Source organism: Centroberyx gerrardi, chromosome 5, assembly GCF_048128805.1.
Source record: "Centroberyx gerrardi isolate f3 chromosome 5, fCenGer3.hap1.cur.20231027, whole genome shotgun sequence".
NCBI lineage: Eukaryota > Metazoa > Chordata > Actinopteri > Beryciformes > Berycidae > Centroberyx > Centroberyx gerrardi.
The window spans coordinates 26,040,787-26,057,349 of NC_136001.1; the positions used below are offsets into that span (position 1 = coordinate 26,040,787).

The 16,563-nt window shown below is 44.2% G+C and overlaps 1 protein-coding gene across 1 annotated transcript in view; it reads left to right on the forward strand.

The window, feature by feature from the left end:
- Positions 1-16,563, forward strand: part of suclg2 (succinate-CoA ligase GDP-forming subunit beta) — a 94,894-nt gene that overhangs the window by 12,837 nt on the left and 65,494 nt on the right. Inside the window, exon 2 of the mRNA XM_071904436.2 lies at positions 6,954-7,095. Within this exon, the coding sequence (XP_071760537.1) occupies positions 6,954-7,095 (142 nt within the window). The remainder of the gene's footprint in view (positions 1-6,953; positions 7,096-16,563) is intronic.

Consider the following 16,563-nt stretch of genomic DNA (forward strand, 5'->3'; position numbering starts at 1 on the left):
ACGAGCAGCGCAGCATTGACTAGCTGCTGTTTATGGGCCTGATCAAAGGTGATTGCCTGCTTTGTAACCTTCCGCTGTAAATGAAGGCTTATGGCTCTAATAAATCTCCATGGGAGCCAGAACTACTCTGTCAGACGGTGACTGTTTGACATTGTTCCCCTCTCTCATAGTGATAAAGACAACTGCTTTAAATTAGCCCTAGGATATTGACTCCATCTTAAGTTTAACAGAAGGGCAAACGATAAAGTAGTGGCCTGTCTTGGAATGACTTTGCAAAGTGCCAAGATCAGACATCTCCTCACTGTGATGACACTTCTCACGACAAGTGTGGTGTGACATTGCGCATCCTGCTCTCACCAAAACAAGGGACTGCACAATTTTGTGCCTCTTAAGTCCTGATGGTGCATGTTGCTCTGCTGAATACCATATGGACTATCCAAAAATAATGGGAGCCAAAGAGATGGGTGGGAGCAGCATTGCCCTATACCAAGGCTTTGTCCTTCCACGCCACTCCTGCATCAGTGCATCTGCGACAGGGACTTGGCAATCTGATGCAGCTGCTGCCACAGCACTGTCTGTCCTCTCTGTGCCTTTGTGTGAGGGGACAGTCACTCCGAGTGCTCTGTGAAGAGCGGGGCCGTATGGCCATCTATCCAACACATAGTTTACTCAGCACATTTCAGCATTCTAAGGATTCCCTTTGTTCATTTTCACTTTTGAATGTCAAAGCAATTTTGGTTAATGACTTTGGGAACTGTGAGCTGATTACATGACTTGGTTAAACAGAATATGATATGATTTCATTTATTTCTTTAAGGCTTTTTGTGATCAGAAGATATTTTTTTTTTGAGCCATTAATCAAAAGCAACATCAACATCTTTTTTTGGCTTTAAGCAATAAGCCCTACCCCAAGAAGGAAAAAAGTTTGTTTCTATATTTTGAAGTACAGCGTATTGCTGTGACAGTTTGTGATCACTCGCTGAATGTCACGACTGTTGCTGTAAGCCTGCTGAGAGCAAAATTCTTTCACAAAGTAAGTGCTTCCCCTCTGCACCAACTTGAAGTTTGTGCCAAAAGTTTTTGCTGTGCTTTTGTAAGAAAATCCAAATGCAATGTCAATGGTGAAGAAGATGGCGGGCTATTATTGGAGTAGTGTCACATCAATAAGTCTGTGTGGGTTTAGCCAAGCCTTCGTCAACAAATTCACTTTTCACTGACCTGAAAGTAAAGCCAGGTCCGTGTTTTTTGCGCAACCTTTACCTGCCTCTGGTGGTTTGTGGGTGAGCTCAGTACTCCCTCAGCATGAGTGGTTTGAGCAAAAGATGGAGAGCGAAAGGAGGAGGTGCGTTGCTTGTTGATGCATAAGCCTGGCTTCTGAAGTGAAGGCTTGCATTTCTAATTTCCACTAACTGACTTTTTGCCTTTTGTGTTTTATGACAGTGCCACCGAGGAATATTGTCCTTTTTTCATTTACAAAATGAATGAGACCTGTTTTCATAAATGTCTTTTTGCCATGTTTTTTTTCCATCTTCATATATTAATGGAGAGTATTGCTCTTTATCATTTCTCCTACTCCCTCTCGCCCACCCAACCCCCAGCCCCCAACACCCTCCCCATCTCTTTGCTGTGTTCGTGAGAAAGATTTTGAGTGCTTTTGTGTGTAGAAGTAAAGAGTGTGCTGTGAATACTTTATCCCGTCTAGGGCCCATGTCAGATCATCCAAGTTTGTTTGTGCCATAGTGTCTCTGTGCCAGTGTGTGTATCCCATGTGTGTCTCTGTTCCTGGCTTCTGTGTGTGTGTGTGTGTGTGTGTGTGTGTGTGTGTGTGTGTGTGTATGTGTGTGCATTAGGACTAACTGGAGCAGTAGTTAGTTATAAGCGCTGGGCAGGATAGTCTCCAGAGCGCTGATGAAGATAATTACTGTAGAGAGAGGGTCTCATGGGAGCGTAGGCCAGCCGCCTGCTTGCCTGGCTGCCTTGCTGCCATCCGCCACTTACTGCTCTCTCCTGGGGCAGGCTTGTAGCACTTGCATCATTCCTCTACTGTCAAGACCCCAGCACTACATGACTTGGCTATCTTCTAGAATTGAGCATGACTCAGAGTGACTGAAACCATGCCTGTGGTCTGCCATGATTAACCATATATTGGACTTTGAACTGCTGTGTTCACATGTGAAAGTCCAGACTTGCCAGCCTAGCTAAGATATTATGGTTTGCGTTATGTAGTTGCGCCTTTTTAACATGACTCAACTGTGACTTGACTTCTATTAAGCTTGTTTGAAGTGGATAGGTTAAACAAACAGCTATGTTGTGTGGCAACAGTAAACCCAAACTAGGCTAGGTTGGGCATACACAGAACTGCAGGCTGAATAATAGGTTACATAATGAATCAGAATCACCGTTATTTGCCAAGCAGGCTGCATCGCATGGACAAAGAATTTGACTTGATATTATACTCAATACTTTGTATACATATAGGCTACATAGGCCTAATAGACAAGATCCATAAATTGGATTCATCCTGACATATTGTTCAGTTGTATAAGTATGCTAAAAATCAGTTAAAAATATAGTTTTGAGTGTGCCAAGCTAGTCTAAGGGTTAATTTAGTCAAGCTAGTCAAGTTAGTGGGTTTGTGGCATGCTATACAGGGCTGTGGGTGCCTATCCCTTCTCTGTTGTTTCGCCCAAGGTAACTGTCTGTGCCTGGAGGGACCCCGCCAGCCCCGCTTGACTTCTCCAGTAAGCAGCGGCTGTTATTTTCAGAACTCTCGCTAGCTCTTTTTTCCACTCCTTATTCCTCCCTTGTTTCGGTGACAGAAGAGCCATCTCCGTTGGGGTCTGATATGTACTTGTATGGGAGGCTTAGCTAACTGGCCTCTCCAAGCACTCTGCGGGTTCACACGGTTGCTGCCTCTTTCTCCACCAAGGTGTTTCTTGAGTTTGGCAGGAATTGAGATTAAAAAGAGTTTCTCTTTCCCTGTAGACTTTGGCAGTAGCTTTAAGCTCAAATTAAGCCACCTGTGTTTTTAGGCTATTCTGCCATGTTTTGATCTACTTACTGTCAGGGACTCTCAAAGACCTAGCCTAATTCAGTTGTTGTGAGGTGCAAAGGGATTGCTCATTGTATTTGAATTTATTTTGGCTAAAAGGCTCAAGAGGGTCTTTGTATACTGGAACAATGCTGTTCTTTGTAAGAGGCAGTGAATGTTGTTTATTCTCTTTGACTACACAGTCTCAGTATGATTTTGGGCCTCTTTGGATCTCTGTGACAGGCTCTCATGTGCCATTTCCTCTGGTCGAATACAGACCGATAGACAGACTGACAGATGGAGACATTCACACTGTATGTGCATGCACAAACACCCGACCAGCAGAGTTGATACTCCCAAGGTGAGTGATTGAGTGGCAAGGAAAGCGGATGTATTGAGAGAGAGAGAGAGAGAGAGAGGGGGGAGAGGGAGAAGCCTGCAGATAACCTCACACCAGTCAAATAAGTCCACAGAACAGGGAGAACTTGTTCTGCAGCTCGCCTTGTTAGGGCTGTGGGATATGTTCTGCTAAAGTGAAGTGGACGTGTAGGAACGAGTGACAGACGGAGAGAAAGAGAGAGAGAATGCTTTGCGGAACACTTAAACAAGGACACGCACCCACACATACTCGCTTACACACCATCACTCTGCCAATTCGCTCCAAAAGAAAAAAAAAAAAAAACACCTTCCAGTGTGTCGAAGTGAGGACAGTTAGGTTGTTAAAAAAACAGCAGTTTCTGAAGAAGGTCATGTCCAAGTGTTGTCTGTGCCAGTGAATAGCTTAAGCGTGAACAAATGTAATGCGTCCAAAGTAGGACATTGGAAGGCTTTTGGGATGGATGGAGGCAGGTGTTAAGAAAGTAGCGATTCAATTTATAGGGCTCCTTTTGCAAAGCTGCATTTAATATATTTTGCCCTGCCATTGAACCCCTCCAGACTGCTGCTGAGAGAGGCTGATCATCAATATTGGCTGGTATAGAGTGCTATGGGGGGTGGGAATGACTGGAAAGTAGCATGGCACCACATGTACGCACACACACACACACAAACACACACACACACACACACATATACAAACTGCAATAGCTGAAACATATGAATAGTATAGTATTGCAGCAGAGCCCGCAGAGGTGACCCACAAATGCCCCTCATTACTGTATTCAGTTATGCGAGAGAAGAGGCCAATATGGACTAACATGTACTGTTCTTCTAGAAAACAGCCCATTTTGGCTCTAATGAAGTCTCCAGTCAGGCTCTGAGGGGAGTTGGAATGGAGAAAGCATGCTAATACAGTGTGCTCTAGCACGAAGAGGCTTGGTTTTGGCATGAATTGTGGATTACCACTCAAGCAGTTCCGTTGTGAATTGAGCTGAAAAGCCCCGTGGATGATTCTGCTTAGGACTGAAAACAAGCAAATAAAAAAATAATAGTTTGGATAGGCTCTCTTGTCATGATAGCCTATCGTTGTTAGCAGTAGCCCCAATCACACAGTTCCCCGTTGGAGAGCCCGTGTCAAGTCATTAGCCATTAATCATCGATAACCATTAAGGGTTAGCTTGGGTCACATTTCCCTCTCTCCCTCCCTTTATGGTTGAGAGATGGTGAACAAGTGCACCCCCCTATCCCTTGCCTGTGTTCCCATTCTTTACTCCTCATGAATGATGGAGAGAGTGACGACTTTGAAAGGCACAGAGCGGCCTTGTCAAGCCCTATGCACTGCTGAGTCAGATGGCAGCCTATGAACACACACACAATACACACACACACACACACACACACACACACACACACACACACACACACACACACAAAACCCTCCTGGTTGTGACAGGATCTTTTTTTTTTTTTTTTTTATGAAGGGGCTTCACAAATGTGACTTGTTTGATCAGCTCCTCAGTCTTTGTTGCACTTGAAGACACCTTCATTATTCATTCATTGTCTGTGCTTGCAGTGGTTTTAGAATGGGATTAGCCTGGCATATGAAACACATTCACACATGCAAACATATTCAGGGTATTCTAGGGTTACAAAATATTGACCAAAAAAAATCTTATTGCATTTTTTTGATGAATATTTCAATATGAATTGTGATACATGTGAACACAGCCTTGTCAGTGTAATTCCTTCACATTTTTAACTCAACTCAGGGATATCTCAGACACCACTGTTTTGACGAAACTTACAGGGATGATGCATTTTGGCACTGTGCTCTGGCATTTACAAAATTGCACTGATTGGTTGGATGAGGGCATAATAACTAAATGGCAACATTTATAACTTTGAAAGGTACAGACAAAGACCATACTGTGCAGTATACCAGGTGATTTCACTACTTCACCCCTGTCCTATAGTATAGGACAGGGGTGAAGTATGTTACCCAGTGCTTGTATAGTATAGGACCTATACTATACAAGCATTGGGTAACATACTTCTAAATGATTAGCCAAAAGAATGACTGCATCATGCATGGGCGACAACATTTACTGTTGCCTCATTTTCTAATTTGCAAAAACCCCAAGATGCACATTGTTTGTTTTTAAATCTTGCAGGTTAGTGCTGGAGAGTGTCCAAATGGAGACACATCATTTAAAGCAGCTTGGTCCCCAGCCAGGACAAGCTGCCTGCACTCATGACTTTTATGTCGCTTTATGCAACTCCAATAACCACTGCGATGAGTTTAGATAATGAACAACATTTAGAGCTATTTAGCCCAGAGGGAGATACCACACATTTTCAGTAAAATCTTTTTCTTACCATTGAGAAAATGTTGTAGTTGGTCACATGACCCACTGTTCTACTACTCAGGATACGACAATGGAAATACACTGATAGTATACAATGCATTGGTTATATTCTTGTAGTATGCTTTAATGATAGTATTCCACTTTAAGGCCATAGCCTAATGTTTTGCAATACCAGTAATATCCAGATGTTATTACAAGATTAAGGGCCCCTAGCCTTGCTATGCAAAGTCTTATTGCATAATAATCTGCATGGATGCCCCTTGATTATGTTCATATTGGCCTCCCTGTCCAAGCAATGCCTGGTGTAGTCCTGACCTAACTGATGTAACTAGGCCATAACAGTGGATTACAGCTCACTTGAGTCCAGCTCTACTTACCTCAGCAATGCGATGCAATGTGATCCTGATTTTATTACCGTGTTACATTAATCTCCACTACAAATTGGGTTGGGAAATACACATACTGAACCATGCCATTTACCTAGCAATTCTTGTTTTCCCTTTACCTTAATGGCCTTTCTCGCCTTAACGACTCCCTAATGATCTTCCCTGTGAATACATCTACATGTGCACACCCACGGCCATGTACACAGGCACACACACACACACACACACACACACACACACACACACACACACTCTCACACACAGTGTGTGCTGGTGCAGAGGGACTCTAACCTTAACACAGCCTGTGTCTCTCTGTCACATTAAAAAGCCAATTTCTTTTTAATAGCAGCAACAGCTGGAGCTGACAGGGCCTGTGTCTGCTGACGGAGCAAACAGCTCCAGAGTGGTCCTGCAGCTTAGGCCTAGCTGGCTCATTACAAGAAAAGGAGCGAAAGAGACAGAGAGAAAAGGGGAGAGGGGAAAGGAGGAGGAAGGAAGAAGGGAAGGGATGTAGCCCGTACATTCGGAGGCAGGTGTTTGACATGTTTTGGTATTGTATAATGCGAAAAACTGCAGCAGAGAGCTCACAGGCTAGGAGAGATGTTGAGTCGGAGAGAAAAAAAGTTATCATTTGTGCATGATTTTCTCACAGTTGTCCACAGATGGATCCCTTGAGACCGGTACATTTTATTACTGTGTTAACTATCTTCCACAGGATGGCCTGTGTACAAGTCACTCACTTACTCATTCTCCGTCTCTGCTTCCCTCCCTCCCTCCCTCCCTCCCTTGCAGTGCACCCGGCTGAGTCCCAGGAGATGGCTGAATCTGCAGGAGTACCAGAGCAAGAAGCTGATGCAGGAGAGCGGTGTGGCTGTCCAGCGGTTCTATGTGGCCGACACAGCCTCCGAGGCCCTGGAGGCTGCAAAGAGACTCAGTGAGTAGAGAGGACACACACACACACACACACACACACACACACACACAAAGCCAGCTCACCCATGTCCAGTCCTCTCATGGGGCAGTGAAAAGACCAGCTTTCCAGAACAGAATGACCCTGTGGACAGAACATCAATCCATTTCACAGATATTCTCAGATCGTATCGACTTACACATAAGCGAATTCTTACCAATGTTCTCTCAGATTATTTGAGCCATTTGCACTCCTTCAGTGTCTCTGTTAATGAGTCAGTTCCAGTAGTTAATGAACTGTAATTTGCCTAAATGGCATAATTGTACCGCCGTACCTCTGTCCTCACTGTGAAACCTTAACAGTCCTATTTGTGCTGGCTCTTTGGCCCTGCCAGTAGACGTGCAAATGGCTGTGGCTAATCATGGTTGAAGTCTTATCAAGTTTAATCGTGCTTTTATGCAGTATGCTTGGGTGCGGAAGCCTGTGTTTCATGCGCTTAGTGGTCGTGCCTGCTCTGTTTTTCATCACTGCAGTCAACCACGCTAATTTGTTTCACACCCTCTCGTGTTCGGTTTCTCACGCTTTGGTTATTTGTTTTTTTTTGTAGTCCCTGCTTTCAATTTGATTATTGCCCCCACACGCACACACAAAGCCATACACGGTAGTTTATGAAACCCTAATGTTATCCTTCTAACACAAAACTGCACAAATACAGAATACTCGCATGAACAAAGACAGATTAACGTGCGTATCTGTATGCACCCACACACACACACACACACACACACACAGACGCATGCATTCTTTTCCCTCCCCTACCTTCCTCCCACACACCAAACTGCCCAACACATATACTTACACCCTCAGCTTTATATTTTATTCAGTGTCCTTGCCAACTACAGCAGTGGCTGTGTGATAGTGCATCCGGCTTGGTTGTCAGCCAGCGAGGTGCCGCTCGTGCTGCTGCCTCTGGGCTCCAACGCTCCGCCTGGGGCTCTGCTTTCAGTGGCCCTGGTTACGATGGAGACCAAGATAAACTGAATAGGAGGAAGAGGATATATCTTTTCATGACAGTCCCAGCACTGCTTGGTAGAGGCATAAATGAAGAGACAGAGAGTTCGGGACAGAGGAGGTAGATGGGGACAGACGGCTCGACAGATCCCGGGCCAGACTCGGTTCCCTCAGCATACTTCAGATTTCCAGAGCCTTTGGCTCCTGTAATCTCTGCTTATCTCCATACACACAATGAGCTTTGGTCAGTGCCCTTGTGTGTGCGCACTTGTCTGCACATGCGCATGCTTGTATGTGTGTTCCTCCAACCGTATTTGTATCCCGTGACTACTGCTGCTACCAACGCTTCATTTGTTCAGATACACACTGTGCGTTTACATGCTCTTACACATGCTGTATGGCACACTCACAGGCCATGTTCGGTCGCACATGAATGTGATAGAGAGTGAGAGGAAGCGGGAGAACAGTAACCTCCTCTTTATTCACGTTAGCTGGAACACATACTGAGTCTGCCGGCCTCTTACTCCCATGGGGTGAGGGGGAGGCAGGCGGTGACGCCAGCCCTGGATGGAGCTCTGTTTCATGGGTTCCCACTGGAGACGTGGGGTATGGCGCTCCACAGGGAGGTGGGTTGGTGGGGTATCTGAGCTGACCAAATGAGACTCAAATGGATTTCTGCCTGGTGCTGATATCCTGCTGTGAGCCCTTGGTTCCCTACATTCACAATAGAATGAACCACTCAAGCATGGATGCACAGACACAGATGAATGACATGCATCGGGTAAGCTTGCCTATACACACACACACACACACACACACACACACACACACGCACCAACCGATATTCTCCTCTCTGCTACACTCACTTAACCATGAAGCGGTTAAGCTGACAGCTCAATTGGAGCTAAGCTATCTAGAAGTCCACTCCTCTCATATACAGTAGAGCAGTCCAACTCTCTGAAAGTGGACACAGATTGATTGTCCCTATTACCACAGAGGACAAGTAACTTCAAAGGTCTTTCTCCTTCACTATCAGACATCAACTCTTTAAAAAAAACAAAAAAAAAAAACAAGTTCTGATATGGATCGTTGGTTCCCTGTCACTTGAATGACAGCTCTTAGGGGAGAGTTTACATTATGGCAGATGGGTGGCTCATAACCAGCTAATGGCTCGTGGAAAGTAGAGTTACTTTCTTTGCCCCCATACTGAGTGAGCTGGGCAGGGAGGCATCTAAAAGTCTGAGGTTTTGTCTCTGTGCTCCACTGGGACACTGTGAGTGACTGACACACTAACTCCTGCTGTCTGTCCAAGCTAATGACCCAGATGCACAAGTTCCATACCCAGGCTCTTTGTTTTGTGGTGTGTGTGTGTGTGTGTGTGTGTGTGTGTGAAGGCCCAGGCAAGAGAGCAGGACAATTTGAAAATGACACTCACATTGAAGTAATGTCACTCTCCCATCTAAAAGCCTGATATGCTATTATCATCCATTACTGTGGGTGCATTTTTATAAAGCCTTTATTTATCCAGGGGAGATATGTTAAGCACTCATGCGCTTTTTTGAGCAACACCCTGCTTTGCGTTCATACAGTTATTCATATGTTCATACTCAGGACCTGCCCAGTACAATCAGTCTCATGCTGTTGGCCACTGAGCAGCTCCACCTGAGCAGTAGGGGGTCTGCAAGAAAGTGTCATGCACAATGACTTCTTGAGGGTAAGTTGTTGATGGAGGAGAGAGTATTGTGTATTCACTTTCCCCCAGCAGATTTACCCACGACAGGCATTCAACCCAACCCACTTCTCTGGCCATTAGACTGCCACCACCACCCCCCCTTCATGCTGCCATGAATGTGCCAAGCCATTCAATGGTAAATGAGAAAGTAGAAGTAAAAGTCTAGAAGCAATAAGTGACGTGCATCATTTTATGCTACTATGGCATACTGCTATCAAGTTTCAGCGGAACTTGCATTTCCCTGCTGCGACAGATAATGTGACATAAAAGAGGTTCCAATCCCATAGCTGCTTAGTTTGTGTTGTTGGCCCCAGAAACCTCACAAAAAAGTTTTGATTCTCTCTTGACACTCGAAAAAAAGCCAAGTTTGGAGGAGACGCATCATGTGTCCCCAATGTAGTACTTCACAACGCTGTATTTAAATACCCCCTTTTTGAAAGCCTTGTGGTTCGTGCATATGGATTGTGGAAGAGGTTGTCTACTTTGGCAGGTCCCCTTCAGCACTGCCTAAATGCCTTATCGATAACAATATACAGTGCCAGTCAATGGAAGACTGAATTGCCTCTCCTTAAGCAGTGATGCGATCACACTCACTATACATATATAAATGCAGGTTTTTGAACATAGCCTGTTGGCTGTCGTGCGGTTTGGAGATATCAGAGCACCTCCTGTAATGAATATAGATTCATGTTTGCTTTCCAAGCAGATATGCATGGCCGTGCACATGCACGCAAACGCACACACACACACACACACACACACCTGTGCCCAGCCACAGCCAATGAGAGTGTGATTATACAGTCCACTTTGTGTGTCGCCACCTGCTTGACAGATGCATCTGTTGAGCAAATCTTGATGGATTTTCAGTCTGAATTCTAAATCAAAACCATATTTTCCCTCCACTTCTTTTCTGCGAGAGCCGTCATGTCTGCTAGGCCTCCTGTCTGCCCCAACAGTGATTGACGAAGCAGAGATGGAAGAAAACATTGCTTCAGATTCTTATCTTCACCACATGTTGAGCCTGTGTGATGAATGGGAGCAACATGTATTCATTTATTTTTTCAAAATGTTTGTCATATATTCCTGCTACCCGCTTGAAATGACATGTTTTGCAGTGGTTTCAGTTCAATTCATTTCAATGTAATGCACTGAGTTTTCTTTTCACATATTGTAAAGTATACCTCATGGCATTGAATTGGCCAACTGTATCATGGATGGAATATGGTTTTTGGATGCAATTTGTCAGTGTGCTTGAATAAAAGGAAAAAATATTTCCCTTTCGCGCTGCCTGCAAGTCTCTTTCTGCATTGCATTTTTACCAGGCTGTATCTCCACAAGTTTAATCAACATGTCATATTGTATAGATGTGGTGTACTTCTCACTTCAGATGAGCTAGGAATACGTTATCTTTCTATACTTTTGTCATCTTCTTAACTTTGCTTTGACAACTCGCGTCAAGATCGGTGTCTTCTGGATCTTAATAGTCCTTCTCTTTCTCTCTCTGTCTTTCTGTCTTGTTTTCAATTTCTAAAGTTATCCTCATTTCTCTCATTCCTTGTTCACCCCTGTCTACCTCTGTTTCCCTTTCTCGCTCCTGCTTATTCAACACAGACTGACTGCCAGAATGACAATTAACAGAGGTAGGAATCATATTAATTTATTTCACCCAGCTATGAATATTCAGTGTAAACAGAGCAGTTTTTATGCATGGCTGTCAAGTCTCATGTGTGCTTATTAGAGGGATAGTTAGTTTGATATGTCGGCTTACTGAATAATATGGAGCCGCCTTGACATTAGCCAACTCTTTGATGAGGCAGGTGTGTGTGTGTGTGTGTGTGTGTGTGTGTGTAGGCGTGTGTATTTGTGTACGCATGTGCTTTTCGCAGTTTGTGTGTGCGAGAGAGAGGAAGAGAGGGAAAGAGAGAGATCTGTAGCACCTTATCTGACAAGCATGTCTCCATCAGTTTGAATCTGCTGTGCGTTGCTGTCTTCAGTTGACATGTTTGAAAGAACTCAAAAATCTAGATAGCTGAGGTAAGCATCAGTCCTCGCACTGAATACGTAAAACATTTTATAGGCCATGCTCTTTGAACCTCATTTCCTCCGACAAAGTATTTTTTCACAGAAAGCAGAGAGGCTTTTGTTTCGGTGATTGGCAATCTTCAAAAGCCAGTATAGTCAAGTCAAAGAGGCTCCCACTGCACCTCAGATGATGTGTAAATAAAAGTAGCTCAAGGCCAAGGACACTGTTGTTGTGTCTATCTTCAAGCCATTGTTTTCAGTCTGCTCATTTAGTTGTCTGCTGTCTGTGGAATCGACAGCAGCTCAAAACCTTCCTATGCCTCTGGCCTGCGACCAGTAAACTGAGACAGATCTCATTGTAAACCGGGGGCCAGCATCTCTCCAACACAATACTGGCTTAAAGTATATACTGCCATGTTTGCTTTGGTGTTAACGTCAGTCCCCACAGGTAGACCTAAGCATTATTAGCCAGTTTCAGAGACAGGAATTAAACCTAATCCTAGACTAAATGCCCATTCAGATGAATTGGCTGTTAAATTATCTTTCATAGACCTGACATTATACAGCCCTCGACCTCTTCTAGTCTGTATTTAAACAACTCTGTATTTGCATGTCAATCCAATGTTTTGAAGAGGCTTTTCATGCTTGACTCTGATTAGTCCTTCATTATGTTAGGTATCCTACAAGGCAACTGTGGGTATCAGTCCATTGTGGACCACTACAATATTGATTAATTGATCAATCAATATTGACCATGGATATTAATTGGTGATGGGCATAGATGAATACTCGATTCCTTGAAATAAACATTGAAATCGACTTTTGACGTCTGGATGGTTTTTTTTAATGTTAAAATGGATACTGTACAATAATTAGCCTACTAAAACATTACTAAACAAACACTTATCAACATTAGTCAAATAAAAAGCAAAGTCCTCCCTAAAATACGCTCGTTAACGATTTGTTTAAGTTATTACAGCTAATGATTTTAATTGGTGGAGTGGGTAGTGTGGTCAGTTAGTAGAAACTGATTTGTATGACGGGGTGAGTGAACTGGACTGTTATAGGTTGTGAAGTTATAGGCTACAATTATTGACTTACTGTACTTGATGTGATCCAGGATGAGATCGAGCCTGCTACTCAAAGATCCCATGCAGGATCTGCCATTGTTATGCTGTCAGCACTTCAGTTTCTTGCATCTGGCTCCTTCCAGACACCTGTTGCCCGTGCCTCCAGGGTATCGCGGCCATCCATCTGCAGGACGCCGTTGGATGTTTTGCAAGATGTCGTCACAGCACATTTCCGTGGCTTGGTCCAGTGACATTATGTTTGTGTTGTTGCTAATTGCGATCAGCGCTGAATCTGTGGGTATGTCTGCTCGATTACTTGAGTTGCGCAGTTTGTTTAGTGGTTTGGACGTTAAGACAGATTGCAGTGCAAAAAATGACAGTCAGCGGTTGCTATTAATTCTTTGTGAATTCACCCCTTAGTGTCTTTGCAGCACAGTACTTTGCAATTCCTGCCACCTCCATGCCCACTTAGAGCGTTTTCCACCGTTGGGTAAGTGGTTAACAGACTCTATAGGCACCTTACCCCGGGATACGCTTGTTGTCCTTCACAAGATCTAGGCTCAAACATGGTAAGCTACGGTTGTGATTTTTTTCTATATGTTCAGGCCTTTTGGTGTATTATTATTGAGATTTTCTCTAGCTTTTAGCTGTTGCCTAATTCAAATGCACCTGTTATGGGATGCAGATGACTTGAACACATTGGTGTGACTGTGTATAAAAAGGGTTAATTAGTTAATTTTAACCATTTGAGTCAGTATTTCATTTGTGGAATAAATACTTAAAAATGCCTATCCGTAATGTCAATCTGCGTGTTATGACTGTGAAAAAATTCAGTTCTCAGTGATGGTGATGCATCAGATTTGTTCATGGGTACGGGTGTGAAACAAAATATCACAGTCACAGAAGTTATTATGGCAAAAAGTGCGTGCTCACACTTGGTGTGCCTCCACATTTCTGCTAGTGATGACAATGGTTCTGCTTTCGCTGGCAGGGTGCAGAGAAGCATTTACACCTCCGACTGGGCCTGGCGCTGGTGTATGAGATCATCTAGAGAGTACCATATGCTTCTCCACCGACCCAACACACTGCCTAGCCTGTACCATCTGTCACAGAAACGCTCCTCCCCAGCACGGGCATCACCACAAGCCGCTCTGACGACTTCCTCATCCACGCGTGACGTTTGCATCTCGCTCCACCCCCCCCGCCCCCATCCCCACTGGCCTATGTTCTACAGATCTCCATAAATTACCACTACCTGCCATGCTTTTTATAGCTATGTCCCCACATGTGCCTTTGTTTTAATTCATGTTTCCATATTGGAGGATTGAGGAGAATTTGAATGTGTGAAGCTGGCACTTAGGAGACGTACTCTATGTCACCTGGAATAGCCCCACTGCCTATTGGGAGTGGCGAATACCACTGTTTCATAGTAGAGTTATTATGGAGGGAACATGTGCTGTAGGATTAACGTGGCAATCCAACTTGTGTTCGTGTGCATGTGCCAGGAAATATTATATTTATTCCCCGAGTGCAGATTTGGGTTTGAATGTGTTGAACGCCCACAGACTTCCATAAAGCTTGCAGCTGTAGCCAGCTACAGAACTGAACATGCGTGACAAAACATACAAGCACATACACACAAGCGCGCGCACACACACACACACACACATACAGGTTTCTGAGTTTTTGGTTGGTGGGTGTAGAGATAGGGCACAAAAAACAGCAACAACAAAAAAAAAAACCCAGAACTATCACAAAAACCTGCAACTTTATGTGTCATAAAGGAGGTAATTAGTACATCTGATTTGTGTTTTTCTAAGCTGAAACAATAGGAAACACCTACGCAGTTGCTTTTGTGAGCACATTCTTTTGTACAAGATGCACACTATAGTGGGACTTCACAAATCAAAATGTGATTTTGGAATTCTGGTGGCGGGTGCCGAGTATTGATATGGTAGGGTGGCACATTACAATTACTCACGCTTCAGGCACCTCTGTGTCACTGCGATGCAATGTCCCAACACTTGTTCGGCGATGGAGCCATTATTTGGATAATGCTGGCCCTAAATTGCATGTTTTATTAGGGCTATTCTATGCTCCATTGAGCAGTAAATTTGTAAGAAGGAATGCAGTGATTTTTTTTTCCATTGCTCTCCCTCTGTGTGCCTCTCTCTCCATTCACACCACATTCATTCCAGTTAGTGCATACCTGCATCTGGTTGGTAGTGTTGTGTGAGGCCTAGGCTCATTCTCATCCCATTCTATTATGCTGGGCTCTGTGTGTGTGATAATGATGCCGTCTCAACCGAGAAAAAAATTGGGACAAGCCTCGCATTCTAATAGTGCTGGAATGAAAAGAAAGAAAGTAGCAGCAATAAAATAAAGCTTATGGACACTTGGGGCCTGCTTCCTTTCTAACTAGGGACAGACAAATATATCCTACTGTCAAACGTGGTTTAAACATGGAACATGGCCAGACCTGTGCTCACCACACCTCCCCTCCCTGCTCGTTCACACTCTCCCCACTGGAGCCGCCTCGTGCACTTCAACACTTCAAGCGCCTTTTAAGCCCACTTTCATCTTCCCCCTTCAGAAAATTAGGCAGAGTCTCTGGTGAAAAGCGCTGACAGTGGCAGTTAGTGCTGAGTGGTGTTGGCTCAACCAGGGCCCCTCCTCTTCTGTCTTTGTCTGAAGTGGTAGGGGATAAGACGACCCTGTTGGAGGGTTATGTGTGTGTGTGTGTGTGTGTGTGTACACCAGCTGGACCCCAGGTCGGGTCCTCTCCTAGCTGGTGGAGTGGACAGAGGGGACTGAAGCAGCTGCTCATCTAGTGAGGGAACTGATCTTACAATGGTTCCTTGAACTTAAAAAGATTATACAGCTTCAGCCTCACTGGCTATTACACTGGTATTGTTGCTTTCAAACATCTTCTTGCACTGCATCATGGCTTTTGCCATATAAGCCTAAGCACTCCTTGATTTGTGCGGATGTTCACTCTGTCATGAAACCCAATCAGTGATGCAGCTGCAGAAATTTTCAGAAGCCTCTTCTCGCTAGGTTACACAATATTCAGTTATTACAGTGGATTTGTACAACATATCCATTGTGATCTTCCCTTATTTCTGCAGCAGCTGTTTCTGTCTGAACTAATACAGAGAAGTTCTGAGATCGCTGCTCTCTAAAGCTCGGAAAGCAATAGAAATATGGAGAGTGTGTATGATGGAGAGCGGGGAAAGGAGGGGTGAGTGAGGTAGGGAGGAAGGGGAAGAGAATGGGATGCAGGCGGTTTTGGGTGTGAGAGGGGAGGCATTTTAATTGCTAAGGTGTTGACAGGTATAGTGAGTTGATCGCCAAGGTTGGATAGAGGTGGCGGGAGTTACTCCAAACTCCATTAAATGCATTACATTGGGTTGTATTGCGTGTCGTTCCAGCTGCTCCACAGACTGCATTGCTTTGAAAGAGGAACATATTCATCAGTATGCATACGTATGTATAGCTTTGGTATTTATTCACCACAAGCACAAATGTAAACAAAAGCTGAGCTGAAGTAAACTACAATACAGCCTCAAACTACAGCCACACACTCGTGTAGTGGGTTGAAAAAGGGGTAGCCTAGGCCTTTTTTAATTGAACATCACAGCCTATGTGTATTGCCAT